Consider the following 19595-nt stretch of genomic DNA (forward strand, 5'->3'; position numbering starts at 1 on the left):
ACCAGGTCATCAAGGGTCTAGATGCAATGCGAGGGAATGCATTTGAGTGGCATGAGGCTGGGTGTGTGGTGACAGGGGCGAGATGATCCTGGTGGGCACAGAGGCTGTTTCAGAGAGCAGAGAAGGAGCACAGGCCGAGTGGCAGAAGGCTCAGGTCCTGGTGGTTGTGATGGTGGGCCATAGGGCAGAGGTGGGTCTGGGCTGGTTTTCAGCCTTCGGAACACCAACTCAGAGGGGTGTACATGAAAGGAGAGGTGGTCGGAGAAACGTTGCCTCCACTCGGTCCCCAGGCCTTTGAAATGCTGAGCCATCTAAGTAAGAGGTCTTCACTGCAGGAGGAAAGTGTGGAGCGCCAGACTCCAGTCCCTGCCGGAATACAGACGGGTTGCCAGGCGTTCCTGGGCAGCAGGGCCAAGGCATGGACGAGAGCACGAGTCTCATCCCGGAGTATGAGAAAGTACAGGAAGGCAAGGTTACTTATTGATTCGCGAGAGCTCTTTATGTGTGTAGGGATATTAGTGGTGGTTTAATACCCATGAGGCGCTTTCTGAATTCTTGCCTATTTGAAAATATTTTTATTTTGTTTTCACTCAGAAAATAACAACTTGTCTTTTGCTTTTTTAAAAAAAAAAAAATTTCGTGTTGCAGAGGAATAGTCTGAGTCCAGCCTGATTTTTGTCTTTGTTGATACCCTGTTTCTCAGCCTATAAAGATCTCCTGCCCCCCATCCTTGAGAAGAACCCAACCAACCACCACCAACAAAAAACACCCCCAACTGTCACTATCGTATATTTCCATTCCTGCTCTCTGTGTTTGACTTATATTAGGCATATTTTTACTTCAGGGAACACTTTTCTGTTATCTCTTTGAACACTGCATCTGCCTTGCTTTGTTTTTGCTTTCTGGGGTTCCCTCTTAGGTGTAGGTTAGGTCCTCAAGTCACAGCTTTCTCTCATTGTTTTTTCCTTTTCTGTCTTTTACTCCAGGATCTGTGGAAATGCTTCATATTTCTTCATTAGTTTGTTTTTATGCTGTTCATTGGGTTAAATTTACTTTCTTCTTCATGAGCATACTAACGTCTTAACCCGTTTGGGCTCCTATTACCAAAATACCATAAATTGGGAGCTTAAACAACAGAAATTTATTTCTTACAGTTTTGGAGGCTGGAAGTCCAAGGTCAAACTGCTGGGCCATTTGGTTCCTGGCATGCATGTGGCATCTTCCTGCTGTGTCCTTGCACGGTGGAGAGAGCAAGATCCAGGTCTCTGGTGTCTCCTTTTATAAGGACACCAGTCCTATTGGATCAGGCACCACTCTTCTGACCTCATTTAACCTTAAGTTACCCGCACAAAGGCTCCATCTCCAAGTAGAGTCACTTTGGGGGCTCGGGGCTTCAACATAGGATTTTGGAGGAATACAACGTTTAGTCCATAACGCTCATCTTTAAGCAGAGCCTGTGCTTCCCTGAACTGGTTTATGTAAGTCAAAGATGACACAGGTCCTTTCAAGGTTAGAGAGAGGCCCCGCAAAGGGAGAAGGAAAGGGCTCCATGTGCTTTCCGGGCTCCGGGTCTGAGGCCTGGGGTGCAGAGGGAGAAATCCAGGCGGGGCTGAGGGCAGTCACAGCAGCGGCTCCCGTCCCTGGGCCGCAGGCGTGCGGTGGGGCAGCGGTCTGTGCCGGCCAAGGTTGAGCACCACACACCCCTACCTGGTGTCGTTTCTGCTGCCGCAGGAGCTGGGAGTGGGAGCCCCTCGGGTCTCCTGCTTGGCTCGTGTGCCTGGGGCATTGGAAATGGCATCAGTGGGTCTCCGTGCATCCCTGCAGCCCCCCTTTCTCCCTGGGGCACTGCTGGAGTTGCCCCAGGTCTACTCAGACACATGTAATGCACAGACTCATAGACTTAGAGAGCGAACTTATAGCCACCAGGGGGGCGGGGGGGGAGAAGGGATAGTTAGGGAGTTTGGGATTGACACGTACACACTGCTGTATTTAAGATGGATAACCAACAAGGACCTACTGTATAGCACAGGGAACTCTGCTCAATGTTATGTGGTAGCTTGGATGGGAGGGGAGTTTGGGGGAGAATGGATACATGTATATGTATGGCTGAGTCCCCTGAAACTATCACAACACTGTTAATCTGCTATACCCTAATATAAAATTAAAAGTTAAAAACAAAAACAAAAACAAAACCCTGTAATGCCCCATCCTTTCCTACAGCTGGCTCCTGTCTCCACTGCCTCCGACAGAAATTCCTTTCTGGAATTCTGGCCAGTGGATGGTGTCCTTCTGTGGTTTCTAGTACCGATAAAGCTTCTCCCTATTGCTTTGGTCACGGGCGGGAAACTGGGACAGGGGACAAGACTCCTGTGTTCATGGCCCTCCTGCTGTGACCTCAAGAGCACTGGTGGTCCCCGGTGGAGCCTCCCCTCCAGACAGAGTTAGACTGGAGGGCAGTTGGCAGGACTCACATGGCTGGGGTGTGTTTAAGTATATGGGTACCAGAGGTGAGGGTGTGGCAGGGGGGCGGGGATGTGACCCAGACCGGGTCGTGCAGGAGGCTGGCAACGTGGTGGGTGTCCTGGGTGCTTTCTCCACTCAGCCTTGCTGATGTTCTTATAAGCTGATTGTAAAAAACGATACACAATGTTTGGGAAAAAACAACACATAAGTAATTAAACACATAAAGCAATTAAACTTAAGGGTGAATATCTCTTAGCTCCTCACTCTTAGTTCTTTCCCATTTTACTTTCTAGAGGTAATAACCATTGTTAACGACTGGATGCGTAGATAAGTTCTTTTCCATCTTCTTTTATAGAAACAAAATATTGTAACGTATTTTCTCTTTTTCCTGGCTTCCATGATCCTCAGCCTATTGACTGATTCGTCCAAGTTCTGTCTGTAGTGTCTGTTTCTTAAACCACCCTCTGCGTGGTACACGCTCCCTCCATGGGGGCTCTGAGCCCTGGGACACCCACCCAGGCCTTCGGGGGTGGGGGAGGCTTCCTGGCTCTGCCCACCAAAGCTTTAGGATTGAATTGTTTAGGGGGAGGGGAAGGAGGGGAGTACGGTTCTTGTGCTACTTTAAAAGAAGTCCAGTTAAAAAGCGTTCCCTTCTTTCTCTTAATTGCCTCCATGTAAGGAAGCGATTTCTCCCTAACTTATTGCCGCAGGTGGAGGTCATGACCTCACGGGGCTGCTTCCCTCCCTGAGAGCACAGCCTGCTGCTCAGCCTTGAGCTTGTTACTGAACCAAACTTGGGTCCACTCGCCCGCAGGCAGTAAAGCCAGTGTCCTGACACCAGGTGTGGTGGAGGAGAGGTCAGCGTTTATTGTAGGCACCAAGCAAGGAGTCCAGGCAGCTAGTGTTTAAAAGGCCTGAACTCCCCAGAGGCCTTCAGGGAGAGGTTTTTAAAGACAGGGTGAGGGAGGGGGGCTGTGGGGTGTGTGATCAGCTCGTGGACATTCTTCTGATTGGCTGGTGGGAAGTAACTGGGAGTCAACATCATCAACCTTCTGGTTCCGACCCATCTGGGGGTCTACATGCCTGTGGGCAGCATACAGTTAACTTCTCCCACCTGGTGGGCACTTCAGTATCTGCAAAACAGCTCAAACGACATGGCTCAGATTCTATCATCTGTAGCCCTTGAGGAGGAACTCAAGGGCCTTGACTTTGTTTAATGGCTAAACCATTATTAATTTGTCTTGCTTGCCTGTTTTCCTTTGTTTCTGCATTTTCTCACTTCTCTGGTTAAATTTGTTCTTTGGAACTCGGGGGAGGCCTACGAGGCTAAAGTTTTTCTACCAACAAGAGTCAGGCAGAGGACATGGGGGATGGTGGTCTGTCCCGTGAAGGCCTCATAGGGTCCTGCTCGGTTCCAAGTGGGATCGCTGTCACCCACAGGTGGGTAATCTATGTTTTAACCCAGATCTGGTTAAAACACAGATTTCTGGGCCCCGGCCCTGGAGTTCTGGATTGTGTAGGTCTGGGGTGGGGCTCGAGACTGTGCCTTTCAGTGAGTTCCCCGGTGACGCTGATGCCGCTGGTCTGGGGACCTCACTCTGAGAACTGGGGCTTCACATGTTCCTATACAGAATGGTGACCCAGGGCGCCTGTCAGTGGGTATAAGAGCCGGGGGTGGGGTGGGGTGGTTCATGGACCCGGGTGAGATGTCAGTGGGACACAGAGCTGTCACTAAATCAAAGGGAGAATAAAGGAAAGCAACTGAGCATCTGCTCATGACTTCCATGTACTGTTTTACCAAAGAGAGGCTGTTTGGGCTTTCAGCTGATAGAATCAAATGCTGTCCTGTTTTAATCCAATTCCATAACCAGCTTTATTTATTTGATGATGTCTTAATTCCAAAAGATGTCTAGTAATACATGCTTACAGTGAAAAATCATCACAGAAGTATTATTATATAAAAAAAGAAGTCCCTTTTCACCCTCCCCAATTCTCTCACTGACTGACCACGTTCCAGCTGGTTACGTTTCCAGAACTCACTCTCTCTCCTTTTAAACACAAAGGGTATGCACGCACCTTTTATTTACGTGAATGGGGTAATTCTGTAGAGACTGTGATTTTAATTTTTTTCACTCAGTCTATCTAGGAGATCTTTCCGTGTAGACTTGTGCATACGAGATTTCCCTGCCTCTTACAGCGGCACACCTGAGTGATGGTGTGTTCAGGGCCACGTCCCCCGAGTCCAGTAACTGAGACGGTTCAGTAAGCCATGGGTCATCCATTCTATACAAGATCCTCTTTTAAAACAAATATTTATTCAGCAGTCACTTCACATCCAAGGGCTGTGCTAAGTGCTGGGTCTACAGAGCGGGCAAGGGCACACGTAAACCCCATCTCCCAAATTTAAAGTCTAGTGTGCACGGGTTTCTGAATGAGGCTGTTTCAGACCACGCTGGAGTGGAGCCCTTTGTGTTGACGGGGCGGGGAGGAGGGGCGCATCTCTGAGGAGGGCGTACCTGTCAGCATCCCGGCCGGAAACAGGTGGTGCAGCAGGTGCGCTCAGAGTCTAGACTGAGGAATGGGCAAGGGGACTGCGCGTAGAGGTGGCGGCAGAGCTCAGGGGCAGGCCCTGGAGAGAGAGAGAGCCTGGGAGGGCTGCCCCCAGGAGCTGGGACCTGGGACACCTGAGCCCCTCGAGGAGGGAGGCGGGCAGGGGACAGGGACTCATACCCGCCCTCCTTCCACCGGGCCCCTGCTCAGTCACACCTGAGACTTCAGGGCTGAGGAGCCTGGCAGGTGTGGTCTGTGGCGGTCAGAGCCGGGCAGAGAAGGAAAGAGAAGAAACGCACGGATAGATTCTTAGAACTCAACCGCTTCATCAAAGGACGCGCACCTTTTAAATGTGCACATTTACGTAGCCCCTGCCAAGTGGCCTTTAGGAAAAGCTGTACCAATTTACATTTCCCACCACGTTCCCAAGGGTTGAGAGTTTGTCAACTCAAAATGGACTTCGCTTGCTGTTTGTGTTTCCCTGATTCTTATTGGAGCCTAGGATCTGCTACGGTGCTTTTGGGTGCAATCTACTGAATACCCAACAAAACAAGCTTCAACGATGAGGAAACAGTCTTCTCTTGCAACATGATGTGTCTGAAGGCAACAGTTGCGGGGTTGCTTCGTTGCATGGCTTCCTGATGTCAGGACCTGGGGCCGGCTTCTCAGAAATGCTCTTGACCTGTTGCCTCATGGTCCCAAGATGGCCTGGCAGTTCCAAGCAGCGTGGCTTCACGTTACAACACAGGAGGCTTCAGGAAGGAGGAACAAATCCCTGCCCATGTTCTGTTCTCTAAGACGGGAAAACATCTCCAGAAGCCTCCAGCCCAGCTTCAGTTACGTCTGCCAGCGTTGCATCACACACCCTGCCCCAGGCAAAACAAATTGCTGGCCAGGGCGGTGGAGTGACCTCAGTCAACTTTGTCCCCCGTAGAATCTGTGTGGTTAAGGAAAACTGTAAAGAGACCACATGTTTATATTATTTGATATCGCAGCTGTGTAGCTCGTCTGAGAGTCGGGAGTGTAAATTAGGATGCAAATGCCTGGGTCTGCCTGTCCGGTGTTCTCTCCAAAGTCTCACCTCCTCAGGTCCTTATGCAGAATAAAGATACAGCTGAATCTGAATTAGGCCTTTACCATGGAGAGGCTATATGAAAATAAAACCTCAAATAATCCCTAAATCTCATTCAACCAGTAATTTCAACCTCTACCTTACTTCCCCTAACAAAAGTATAAAGTAGGATAACCAGAGAAATGAATTACATGCCCCGGGGGTGGCGTTAGGTGTTTACTTTCTCCGTTTCTTCTTCCCTTTGAACAGAAGAGCAGGAGTAAGGTGAAGTGAGAAAACTGCAGGGGTCTTTCTGAACCGGTGATAATACCAAGCTGGCGCAGTACAAGTCACCTCTGGTGCATCCTGAAAACTTGTTATTCCTTGAACTTATCTTTAAGATTTTGGAGGAAATGCACTGAGAGCCAGCCTGGCATTATTCATGTCACTTGTTTGCTGGGGACAGGGTAGCAGTGAGGCTCCCGGGAGTGGCTGGCAGGTTCAGGCTGCCTGTGTGTGTTCTGACTTGTGAACTGGATTTGGGGAGGGTCCTGCTTCAGAGGAGAATGTGTGACTTGGCCTGAGGCAGGCCAACGCCTCTTCATCGTATTTATCTTATTATCACTACAGCCGATCACGATTTCTAGTCTGACTTCATTGTGATTTGTATGGATTTTTGAAGTGTTTTCCTTTTACTCGGTTTCCACTGTTTTGAGTACATTGGAACTTGGCACGTCTCTGAGGTTTCCCAGCATCGCCTCGCCTTTTCCCATAAACTCCGGTTTTTGGAGCCTTTCTGGTTGGGCACAGCAATGCCGCCTCCTTGGCAGCAGCTGGCCCTGCTCCTCAGTCAGACAAGAGGAGAGCCTGTCTGTGCTGCCCGCACCTGCTGCCCTTGTGCGCTTTCCCCTCCTCCGGATGGGGACCAAGAATCTGTTCTCTTCATCCGTGCTGCTGGGACCTGATATTTCCAATCAACAGTTCCCTCTACTGGCCTGGTTTGGAAAAGTATATTTTGAGTACCTGGTGTCAGACCAATCAAGTGTTTAGACAATCCTAATTCCATTTTTAGGTCTGCACAGGTTTATGGTCTGTTTCCTTTCCTTGAATAAAGGAATAAACAAGACGTTTAGCCCATCATTGGTACCCAATTACATGTTGAATTAATAATTGTGATGGCATGTAATCTTAGTTAATGTGGGTTATGGCTTGAAAATTAGCAACCTTTTTGATAAGTGAATTTTTTCAAGGGAGAAGTAGGAATCCTTCTGCCTTTTTACTTACTAAATATTTATTGAGCTTGCAGTCAGTTGGAAGTTTTGGAATTATGAGCAAGAGTGGTGGCTGTGGGAATCCACCGCCGCATGGAAATGTGGACCATGAAGGCATCATGGTTCAGGTGCCTAATCCAGGCTTGGGGGACCAGGGCAGAGCTTCCAGTGGAAGGGAAGGCTCATCAGGTAATTGGGTAGAAAGCAAAGAAAGAGTATACCAGGCGGGGGACTAGCCTGGTGCAAAGGCCGCCAGATTAGAGAAAGCGTGGTACACGGCTGAATTAAAAAGAGAGTTATGATTAAAGAGTGAGGAGAAGGGCATTGGTGCAAGAGCTGAGGATGAAGAGGGGATATAGGGGAGGAAAAATAACCTCTCTACACTTCTGGGTTCCCAACGGAGACCCCTGTAATAAAAGACTAACAAGAGAGGACCAGACATCTATAAACACACGTGTATAAATGGGGGACACCCAGGGAAAAATGAATAACTCAAGGAGGTGGCTTAGAACTCTGGCTTATATGTCATCTTCCATAAAGAGCAATACATTTGTGGAGAAATGACAGGACAAGGGAAAGCAGTTTTTGAAGAGTTCTCATCACAAAGAAGAAAAACCATCCCCCCCTGCCCTTTTTGGTACCTATATGAGATGATGGATGTTAACTAAACTTACTGTGGTAATGTTTCACAATATATGTACGTCAAATCATTATACTGTACACCTTAATTTTACACAGTGATATATGTTAATTATATGTCAGTAAAACTGGGGAAACAAAAAGGAATAAAATAAGAAAATTTATGTCCTGCTTTTAGGCAAATGGGGGAGGGCAGGGAACTTTTCTTGTAATTGCTTCTTCTCAGTTGCCTTCAGCTCAAAATAATTATGTCAAAGTTGCATGTTTTGAGGTGGCATATTCTGCTACCCTTCAGAGAGCTGGGTCAGATAAAAAAGGAGCTAGCTGATTAAAGAGTTGAGACTTCATCTAAAGAGTAGAAACCATGAAGGGTTTTAAGTAGTAGTTGTGTTGGTCAGAAGAGTTTCTTGCTGATAGTGTAGAGAACGGGGCAGAAATCGGACCAGGAAGTCCAGGTAGGAGAGGGGTGGACCCCAGGAAGGATGTGGTGGCCCTCATCCAGGTTAGAAGTGGGGATGGAGAAACACGGACAGGTTTGGAAGATGTTTAAGAGGTGGCATTGGCAGAATTCCATGATACTTGGATGGGGAAGGGGTAGGGGAGGGCTGAAGAGAAAGCCCAGATTTCTGTCTTGGGCACCTCTGTCAGTTATTGGTGGTATTGAATTGAATAAGGAATGAATAAGGAATGAATAAGGAATGTGGGTGGGAGGAGCAGGTTTGGAAGAAACATGTTTTGGCTTTGATGTGTTGAGTTTGATTTGTTGGTGGGATGCCCAAGATGAAATATCCAGTAGACAGATATTTAGGTAAGAAACTCAGAAAGAGAGATCAGCTAGCAATAAGTGATCCGGAAGTTTTAGGATGATAACTTGATCCATGAGAGGGGATAGGATCACCAAGGGAGAGTGTAGGGGATGAGAAGAGGGCTTAGTCATACATCTGAGGAACAGTGGCATTTCAGAAAGCAGAGAACAGAATTCACAAAGAAAATTGAGTGGCCGGAGAGATAGGAAGAAAAGCAGAAAGGTGAGCTATCAGAACATTTGCAGAAAGTGTTTCAAAAAGGATGGAACAAGCAAGTGGTAAATGCTACGGAGATGTCTAGTAAGATGGGAACTGACTAGTAACCATTGGATATTGCTATAAGACAGTCATTGGGGAATGATGGAAGACGGTTTCAGGAGAATTGGTGGGGGGTGTAAGTAGCAAGAGTGAGAGTATAAGACTCTGGAAGTTAGACTGAAGAGGAGTCAGATGATTGGTGGTGGGTGGCAGGAATACAAAGACAGGTTCATGGGGATTACTGTTGGTCACTGCAATGAACTGGATGTTTATGTCTTGCCTCCAAATTAGTATGTTGAATCCTAATCCCCAAGTGATGGTAATAGGAGGTGGGGCTTTGGGGAGGTAATTAGGTCATGAGGATGGAGCCCTCATGAATAGAGTTAGTGCTTTAATACAAGAGACTCCAGAGAGCTCCCTCACCCCTTATTCCATGTGAGGACACAGCAAGAAGACACCCTATGAACCAGGAAGCGGGCTCTCACCAGACACTGAATCTGCTGGCATCTTGACCTTGAACTTCCCAGCCTCCAGAACTGTGAGAAATAAATGTTTGTTGTTTAAGCCACTCAGTCAATGGCAGTTTCTTACAGCAGCTTGAATGGACTAAGGCAGTCATATATATTTTAAGATGGGAGACCCTTGAGCATATATACCAGCTTACTGCTGCATGACAACCCCCAAACTCTAGTTTAAAATATGTTTATAGTTGATGCATCTGCGGATGGGCTGGGGATCAGCTGATCTAGACTGCCTTTGCTCGTGTGTCTGTGGGTGAGCCGGACCATTCAGCCAGGGCTGCTCTGCTCCGTGCATCTCTCGTCCTCTACCTGGGACCATTGTATCAGCCTAGCACGTTCTTCTTAGGGAGATAGCTGAGGCACAAGTGTAGAACGAGTCCCATCAGTGAGTGTGTTTCAAGCTTCTGTTGGCATCATGCCTGTAGATGTCCTGTGAGCCAACGTTCTTCTTGACAGAAGAACTTTGAAGCCACGTGGCAGAAGGCAAGGTGAGGAATTTAGGCCGTTAATACAATCTGGTGGGAATGAATTTGCAAGGCAGGAGAGGTTGAAGAGAAAGAGGAAGTAGTTTGTAGCACAAATATATTCCCCAGAAGTAGATGGGGAGTGGCTTTAAAGCACTGCAAGGGGAGGAGAGATTGCCATCTTTAAATAGGAGAAGAAACACCCTCCTTTTCACTAGGAGGGATGTGGGGAAGTTTTGGGGTTGATGGGGGAAAGTTGAGGGGGTTCCCTTGTGGTTTCAGTTCCCTCTATGAAGTAGGAGGTGTGTCATCTCCTGGGAGGAGTTTGCTGTGAGGTAGGTGACTTAAGAGTGGGAAAGTTTAAAATTCCCCCCTTGGGGTTTGGGGGATTGTTGCTCAGTGGAAATCAAGAGTGGATATGATGCTTCTAAGAACATACAGATATTAACCTTTTTTCTTTAAAACCATGACAATGAACCGAAGGGAGCTTTCCTTTTCTTTGGTAACATAGATAGCTTGAAAGATAGTCCAGCTTGGCTACCATGGACTTCTATCCCCCGTACACTTTCAGAGAAAATGCCATTGGCCATCCAAAGTGAAGCCAAAACCCTGGGGCTGGGGTGGTACCAGGAGTCATCTTTGACTTTTCTCTTTCTGTTACTTGGCTCAGCCCAGTAATCACCAAGACCTGTCCATTCACTTCGCTGTGAGTCAACAACTCCTCTCTACCCTCCGGCCCTCCCCGGGGGCTGGCCACTATCTCCTCTGTCCATTGCACACCCACTCGGTGAGCTCCCCACCTCCCCCACCACTGGTGAGGCTTGTGGATGGTGTGGACAGGATCCACACCTAGCAGCCAGTCAAGAACCATCGTCCCTACCCTGCAGTCTTATCGAGTGGCCCTAGCCTAGATCTCCCTTTCATAAGATGAACTTTTGATTTTAGAACAGTTCAGACTTACAGAAAAACTGTAAAGATTGTGCAGAGAATTCCTGTATACCCCACACCTGGTTTCCCCTGTCGTTAGGCTCTTACACTAGGATGATACCTTGGACAAAACAAATAAGCCCATATCGATGCATTTTTTTTGAATTTTATTTTATTTTTTTTATACAGCAGGTTCTAATTAGTTATCTATTTCATACATATTAGCTTATACATGTCAATCCCAATCTCCCAATTCATCACACCACCACCCCCACCCCCGCTTCCCCCCTTGGTGTCCATACATTTGTTCTCTACATCTGTGTCTGTATTTCTGCCTTGCAAACTGGTTCATCTGTACCTTTTTTCTAGATTCCATATATATATGCTAATATACGATATTTGTTTTTCTCTTTCTGACTGACTTCATTCTGTATGACAGTCTCTAGGTCCATCCACATCTCTACAAATGACCCAATTTCGTTCCTTTTTATGGCTGAGTGATATTCCATTGTATATATGTACCACATCTTCTTTACCCATTCGTCTGTCGATGGGCATTTAGGTGGCTTCCATGACCTGGCTATTGTAAATAGTGCTGCAACAAACATTGGGGTGCATGTGTCGTTTGGAATTATGGTTTTCTCTGGGTATATGCCTAGTAGTGGGATTGCTGGGTCATATGGTAGTTCTGTTTTTAGTTTTTTAAGGAACCTCTGTACTCTTCTCCATAGTGGCTGTATCAATTTACATTCCCACCAACAGTGCAAGAGGGTTCCCTTTTCTCCACACGCTCTCCAGCATCTGTTGTTTGTAGATTTTCTGATGATGCCCATTCTCACCGGTATGAGGTGATACCTCATTGTAGTTTTGATTTGCATTTTTCTAATAATTAGTGATGTTGAGCAGCTTTTCATGTGCCTCTTGGCCATCTGTAGGTCTTCTTTGGAGAAATGTCTATTTAGGTCTTCTGCCCATTTTTGGATTGGGTTGTTTGTTTTTTTAATATTGAGCTGCATGAGATGTTTATATTTTTTGGAGATTAATCCTTTGTCCATTGATTGGTTTGCAAATATTTTCTCCCATTCTGAGGGTTGTCTTTTCGTCTTGTTTATAGTTTCCTTTGCTGTGCAAAAGCTTTTAAGTTTCATTAGGTCCCATTTGTTTATTTTTGTTTTTATTTCCATTATTCTAGGAGGTGGGTCACAAAGGATCTTGCTGTGATTTATGTCATAGAGTGTTCTTCCTGTGTTTTCCTCTAAGAGTTTTATAGTGTCCGGTCTTAAATTTAGGTCTTTAACCCATTTTGAGTTTTTTTTTTGTGTATGGTGTTAGGGAGTGTTCTAATTTCATTCTTTTACATGTAGCTGTCCAGTTTTCCCAGCACCACTTATTGAAGAGGCTGTCTTTTCTCCATTGTATATTCTTACCTCCTTTGTCAGGTTAGTTGACCATAGGTGCGTAGGTTTATCTCTGGGCTTTCTATCCTGTTCCATTGATCTATATTTCTGTTTTTGTGCCAGTACCATACTGTCTTGATTACTGTAGCTTTGTAGTATAGTCTGAAGTCCAGGAGCCTGATTCCCCCAGCTCCGTTTTTCTTTCTCAAGATTGCTTTGACTATTCGGGGTCTTTTGTGTTTCTACACAAATTGTAAAATTTTTGGTTCTAGTTCTGTGAAAAATGCCATTGGTAATTTGATAGGGATTGCATTGAATCTGTAGATTGCTTTGGGTAGTATAGACATTTCCACAATATTGATTCTTCCAATCCAAGAATGTGGTATATCTCTCCATCTGTTTGTGTCATCTTTGATTTCTTTCATCAGTTTCTTATAGTTTTCTGAGAATAGGTCTTTTACCTCCTTAGGTAGGTTTATTCCTAGGTATTTTATTCTTTTTGTTGCAATGGTGAATGGGTTCCTTCCCTAATTTCTCTTTCTGATCTTTCATTGTTAGTGTATAGGAATGCAAGAGATTTCTGTGCATTAATTTTGTATCCTGCAACTTTACCAAATTCATTGATTAGCTCTAGTAGTTTTCTGGTGGCATCTTTAGGATTCTCTATGTATAGTACCATGTCAAACAGTGACAGCTTTAATTCTTCTTTTCCAATTTGTATTCCTTTTATTTCTTTTTCTTCTCTGATTGCCATGGCTAGGACTTCCAAAACTGTGTTGAATAATAGTGGTGATAGTGGACATCCTTGTCTTGTTCCTGATCTTAGAGGAAATGCTTTCAGTTTTTCACCCTTGAGAATGATGTTTGCTGTGGGTTTGTCATATATAGCCTTTATTATGCTGAGTTAGGTTCCCTCTATGCCCACTTTCTGGAGAGTTTTTATCATAAATGGGTGTTGAATTTTGTCAAAAGCTTTTTCTCCATCTACTGAGATGATCATATGGTTTTTCTTCTTCGATTTGTTAATATGGTGTATCACATTGATTGATTTGCATATATTGAAGAATCCTTGCATCCCTGGGATAAATCCCACTTGATCATGGTGTATGATCCTTTTAATGTGTTGTTGGATTCTGCTTGCTAGTATTTTGTTGAGGATTTTTGCGTCTATATTCATCAGTGATATTGGTCTGGAATTTTCTTTTTTTGTAGTATCTTTGTCTGGTTTAGGTATCAGGGTGATGGTGGCCTTGTAGAATGAGTTTGGGAGTGTTCCTTCCTCTGCAATTTTTTGGAAGAGTTTGAGAAGGATGGGTGTTAGCTCTTCTCTAAATGTTTGATAGAATTCACCTGTGAAGCCATCTGGTCCTGGACTTTTGTTTCTTGGAAGGTTTTTAACCACAGGTTCAATTTCATTACTTGTGATTGGTCTGTTCATGTTTTCTATTTCTTCCTGGTTCAGTTTTGGAAGGTTATACCTTTCTAAGAATTTGTCCATTTCTTCCAGGTTGTCCATTTTATTGGCATAGAGTTGCTTGTGGTAGTCTCTTAGGATGCTTTGTATTTCTGCGGTGTCTGTTGTAACTTCTCCTGTTTCATTTCTAATTTTATTGATTTGAGTCCTCTCCCTCTTTTTCTTGATGAGTCTGGCTAATGGTTTATCAATTTTGTTTATCTTCTCAAGGAACCAGGTTTTAGTTTTATTGATCTTTGCTATTTTCTTTGTTTCTATTTCATTTATTTCTGCTCTGATCTTTATGATTTCTTTCCTTCTACTAACTTTAGGTTTTGTTTGTTCTACCTTCTCTAGTTCCTTTAGGTGTTAGGTTAGATTGTTTATTTGAAATTTTTCTTGTTTCTTGAGATAGGATTGTATTGCTATAAACTTCCTTCTTAGAACGGCTTTTGCTGCATCCCATAGGTTTTGGATTGTCATGTTTTCATCGTCGTTTGTCTCCAGGTATTTTTTGATTTCCTCTTTGATTTCTTCAGTGATCTCTTGGTTATTTAGTAACGTATTGTTTAGCCTCCATGTGTTCGTGTTTTTTTACTTTTTCCCCCTGCAATTGATTTCTAATCTCATAGCGTTGTGGTTGGAAAAGATGCTTGGTATGATTTCAATTTTCTTAAATTTACTGAGGCTTGATTTGTGACCCAAATGTGATCTATTCTGGAGAATGTTCCATGTGCACTTGAGAAGAAAATGTAATCTGCTGTTTTCGGATGGAATGTCCTATAAATATCAGTTAAATCTACAAGTAGATTTTACAAGGAAGGGCACAGATGGGGTTGGGGAGAAGGTTCAGGAGCCTGACTGAAGTTTGATCAGGCAAAGAATCTTTGTCGGCACAGGCTCTGGACATGACCGTTGACCCTGATCACCAGGCTGAGGTCATGTTGGCCATACTTCTCTCTTGTGAGATTACCGCTCCACCACCATCCCCAACATAGTCTACTCTTTGGAGGGGAGTCTCTGTGCACAGCCCACAAGAGAAGGAGTGGGTGCTTATGTGTCACCTCCTTGGGAGTGGAGCAAGTGCATAAGTTATTTGGAGTTTTTCTGCCCAGAAATTTGTCTGTTAGGCCCTTTTTATACAACACCTTTATCTCCTGTCATTTTCACAATTGTGAGGTTGATATTATCTCCCATTTTCCAGATGTGGAAACAGAGACTCAGTGAAGTTGACCTACCTCCCCAGGCTCACCCAGATTTTAAGTGGCAGGCTGGGAGCTTGAATTTGGGTGTTCTCAGAGCCAACTCTCTTAAGTACTCAGTTCTCTGTCTGCATGGCCATTTAGTTACTCCCCTGAAGCTATGTCATCAAGAATTAACTTATTCCTTGGGCTGCTTAAGCCCTTCTCTTAGGCAGGGTAAGACTCATGGGGTCGGTCGAGGATGTCCTTTAGCTCTGTGTGGTCAGCCCACTCGTTAAGTCCACTCTGAGGACTTCAGGAACCAAATCCTATTCCATACGGTCAAAGTTGGACTAGACTCAAACTAGATTTCCATATGGGGCACATTCTGTTATGCAAGGAAGGCTGTATTCTTCCTATCATCCATCTATCTATCTATCCATCCATCTATCTATCTATCATCTATCTATCTATCTATCATCTATCTATCTATCTATCTATCTATCTATCTATCTATCTATCTATCATCTATCATCTATCTGTCTATCTTACTGAAGAAAAAGAAAAAAGCTCCTTTTGGTTAATTGTCATGATTTTAAAGAAGAAAGGTTAATATCTATTCAGATTAATATCTATTCATTCTTAGCAGCACTGGGTCCATCCTTGATTTCAGTTGAGTGAGGTTGTCTCGTGCTAACAGGTGTTGTTCTGTCATCCTGGGAAAGCCAGTGGGGAGCTGAGAGTGATTTCATGGGTCACTGAGAGCTCGAGCCTGTAGTCAGTAGTCAGAACGAGTGGACTGCACGTTGGTTTTTCTGATCTCTACATAACATGCAGAACAGATCTGTATAATGGGCCGTTGGTTTTGTGGATTGTCAGTTTTTTCTCTCCCCGCCTGTTCAGAGTGTTTAGGATATGTCGGTGCAAAGGACATCGTGCTGAAAATGCAGTGGCCACGCTCTTTCACGTTTTTAAAGAAACGGCTCCAAACGAATTGCAATTCGTTTCCCTATGACCCTGGCTAAATCTAACTGACAGGTGCTGCAAAGTGTTTAGCTGGACGACAAACCCAACGGAGATCAAAGGACTCCCCTCCCCCGCCCCTGCTCCAACGGTTTAGAGCAGTTAAGCTGCTTTGGGCACCTGACAGCCAGCATCGTCCCCTGGCGGGGGTGTGCTCTGTAAAGGAGAGCAGAAAGCAAAGTGGTGTGAATGACTCAAAAAGCGTCAGCTGCTGGTTGGAACCTGTGAGTCACAGAGCGGTAAGGTCCCACCCGTTTGCTTCTGGCTTGCTAACCCCCTGACACAATCATATTAGTCAGTGCTTATCTCAGAAAGTGAGAAAGCTGCATGATTTTTGCGATGAGTTCAGGAGGTTGGCTGAGGTCCATGGTGAGGGGACAACACTGCTTCTGGAGGAGCCCACACTCTAGTTTCTGTTGCTTGTTTCGTTTTTAACTTGGAAGTTGAGGAGAAGGATGCACTGTTGCTTGGCCAGCAGCCTGCAGTGCCTGGGTGCCACTCAAGGAGGGTAACTGGGTCCCCGCCTGCACTCTGTCTGTCTCGGTTGGCGTGCGATGGGGGGACGGAGCTCCCACCGTGGGAGGAGTTACTGGTGGGCGTGCACAGCACTGGCAGGACCCGGATGGAGGCCCAGGAGACGTCACTGCAGCAGGGGAGGGGTGGGGTCTCCACGCTGCTGTGCTGGGGGCCTCCGCGCCCTCGGCCTCCCAGTCTGCAGGGCAAGGGGGGCTGCATCTCGGGAGCACCTTGTGTCCCATGGCTGCCCGCCCTCCGGAGGAGGCCTCACGTCCTCTGCCACGTGTCCAGTCTCACCCAGTGCGCTTCCTGATAGCAGCCGGGGACGGAGCCTCAGGGGTCTGGGCTCCTCCGTGGTGCACAGGCCTCCCTGCGAGCAGCTGGTGGTGCCCAGCAGCAGAAGTCGCAGTGCAGTGTCCACCAGGCGTCACACCTGCAGCCCTGACAGTGGGGCTTCCGGGGGACATGCATGGGGTGGGGATGATGGTGGCATTTCCGAGCCAGTCCTCAGCGTGTAAGGATGGAGGCTGGGTCCCCAGGCCCTCCATCCAGGCTCAGGTGAGAGCTTCGGCAGACTGCCCACCCTCCCGAGGTGTGTTAGCCGTCACCGTTAGGGCCAGGATGGAAATGGCAACCAAGAGGCAGGCTGGCGGGTCAGGGGTCAGGGAGAAGGTGCGCAGGAGAGGAAGCCGTCCTTCCACCTTGGTCCTGAAACAGTGAAATCTGAGCCTCTAGGACAGTGGCTCTCAACAGGGGTGATTCTGCCACCACAGGGGATATTTGGCAACGTCTGGACACATTTTTGGTTGTCATACCTGGGAGGGAGGAGGGGTATGGTAGCTACTGGCATCTAGTGGGTAGAGCCCAGGGATGCGGCTAACCGTCCCACACTGCACAGAACAGCCCTACAGCAAAGAATAATCCAGCCCCAGGTGTCAAGAGTGCCAAGGTTGGGACCCTGTTCTGAGGGACTAAAGAGTCTCGGGGGGGAGGGTGGCGTGTCATTTCACTCGAGGACTTAATAAATGTGGCCAGTGGGCTTCGGGCAGCATGGGCATTTGACCCCAGAGCCTCTCGATGTGGCACAAGCGTCGTTGGAGGACCTTTCTCCGGGTGAACCAGGAGCATCCTGGGAACACTGCTTCTCACGGGAGGGTCTCCTTATTCACCGCTATCCAAGAGTGCGTGGGCTTTTCGAAAACCCTCTGGGAGTGAGCAGAAAATCAGGCCCTTTTTTGGAAGTGTGAGGCGATAAAGGGGAGAAATCTGTATTCTGAAATGAATATTCTTACCTGCTTTGGGTTTATGGATAAGGGTCTGGGTAGCAATACTCCCTGGGTTCCCTGCCTCTGTGTGTGTGTGTGTGTGTGTGTGTGTGTGTGTGAGTGTGTGTGAGAGAGAGAGAGAGCCTTCTGAGCGGTGATAGGGTGGCAGTGTGCACTGGCATATCCTGTTGTTATGATGATGGGATGAAGACTTTCTCCTCCCTGAGGCTCTGGACCTCTGGGAAATGGCTCCCAGGTTCATCTTCGGTTTTGCATTGGCGTCTCCTGCTGGGCGCCGACGCATCCAGGGCCTCTCCGCTGACCAGCCAGCGTCTGCGTCGGGCCAGCTCGGGTTTGCCCACGCCACCCCCGCAGTGTCCCTGCTCCCCACATTCATTCCCTCTTCAACAGGTTGATGGGACAACTGGGCTTCCAAGTGGCTTGGCAGGAGGGAATAATGAACCAGAGGCAGCAACGCCGTGGCCGGGGCAGGACCCTCTGTCTTCTCGTTTCCTGGACTCCTGAGAATTATTTTTTGTGGCCTGAGAGGCAGACACACACACACACACACACCCCCCAGAGCGGCGGACCATGTCACGTTTCCCTCTGTCTGTGTAGGAAGGCCGCTGGAATGCCCGCTCTTTGTGAAGTGTGGTCCATACATGTGTGCATTTCTCTTTGCAGGGCACGTCACCATCACCAACTACTTGTTGAACTATTTCCCCGGTCTTGACCTTGAAAGGAGGAACGTGTTTGGGTTCACGGCCCTGATGAAAGCCGCCATGCAGGGCCGGACGGAGTGCATCCGAGCCCTGATGCTAGCAGGTACGTCCCCACCTGTCCCATGCAGTCCCAGGGTCCCGGGAAATGCTGAGTTGGCTCCTTTAAAGAATATGTGTTGAAGGGATGAATCCCCCCCATAGAAACCAAGCCTAGTGGATGCAGCAAAGAAACGTTTCTTTTTTGAGACGTATGGCTGTCATCATCCGAGTTGAAACAAAAACAAAAGCTCCTGCTTTCAGGGTGGGTGGGAGGCCACAGCACTGGTCACCCCGTAGGCCAGCCCTCCTGTTTCCTCGCCTCCTAGCCTCCTCCTGCCTGCATTTGTTCTTCACAAACGTGTGCTCTGGCCGGCAAGATGGTCCTATTGAAGGTGGGCAAAGGGATGGCAGGGTCTGCCCAGGAGCCCTCCCGGGTGTCCGCTTGCTGGTGGGTGGAGTCACGTGGTCATGTGATGTTGTAACTGAGCAAGGGCTCGTGTGCCCGCAGTGCAGAAAGCCATACTCGAATGACGGCTGGTATTTGCAGCAAAGTAAGGGTTTATTTGCAGGGCACCAAGCAAGGAGTATCAGCAGCTTATGTTCAGAAGACCTGAACCTCCTGATGGCTTTTAGGCAACGGTTTTTAAAGACAGTGTTAGGGGAGAGGGTCATAGGCTGCCTGACCAGCTTGTTGACCTTCTGATCGGCTGGTGGGTGAGGTAACAGGGTGATGCTTCAGGAATCTCAATCTCAACCTTCGGGTTCCAGCCGGTCTGGGATCGAGTGCTTGTGGTCAGCGTACAGTGACCCTCCTCCACTGGGAGGGGGTCTTAGTTTCTGCAGAACAACTCAAAGATATGCACCAGACTGTCACCTATATCCCTTCAGGAGGAACTAGGAGTCCTGTGACTCTGTTGTCCTGGTCATTAACTGCTTAAGTCTGCTCTTTGGAACTCGAGGAAGGCCTAGGAGACTAAAGCCTTTTTTCTACAAACAAGAAACAGGGGACACGGATGGGCTTTTGCACCCGGGAAGGCCTCACAGGGTCC

General features: G+C 47.1%; 1 protein-coding gene across 5 annotated transcripts in view; it reads left to right on the plus strand.

Moving 5' to 3' along the window:
• ANKRD33B (ankyrin repeat domain 33B) overlaps window positions 1–19595 on the plus strand; it is an 84682-nt gene that overhangs the window by 49620 nt on the left and 15467 nt on the right. For 4 of the 5 annotated variants that reach the window (XR_005019397.1, XR_005019398.1, XM_036848158.1 and 1 more), the window contains exon 3: window positions 18470–18610. The exons of the other annotated variant lie outside the window; for it this stretch is intronic. Coding sequence is in view for 2 of the 4 variants with exons in the window: in XM_036848158.1 (XP_036704053.1) it covers window positions 18470–18610 (141 nt within the window). In the remaining 2 variants the exon portion in view is untranslated. The remainder of the gene's footprint in view (window positions 1–18469; window positions 18611–19595) is intronic. 5 annotated transcript variants of the gene reach the window in all.

The sequence above is a fragment of the Balaenoptera musculus genome, chromosome 3 (assembly GCF_009873245.2).
Source record: "Balaenoptera musculus isolate JJ_BM4_2016_0621 chromosome 3, mBalMus1.pri.v3, whole genome shotgun sequence".
Lineage (NCBI taxonomy): Eukaryota > Metazoa > Chordata > Mammalia > Artiodactyla > Balaenopteridae > Balaenoptera > Balaenoptera musculus.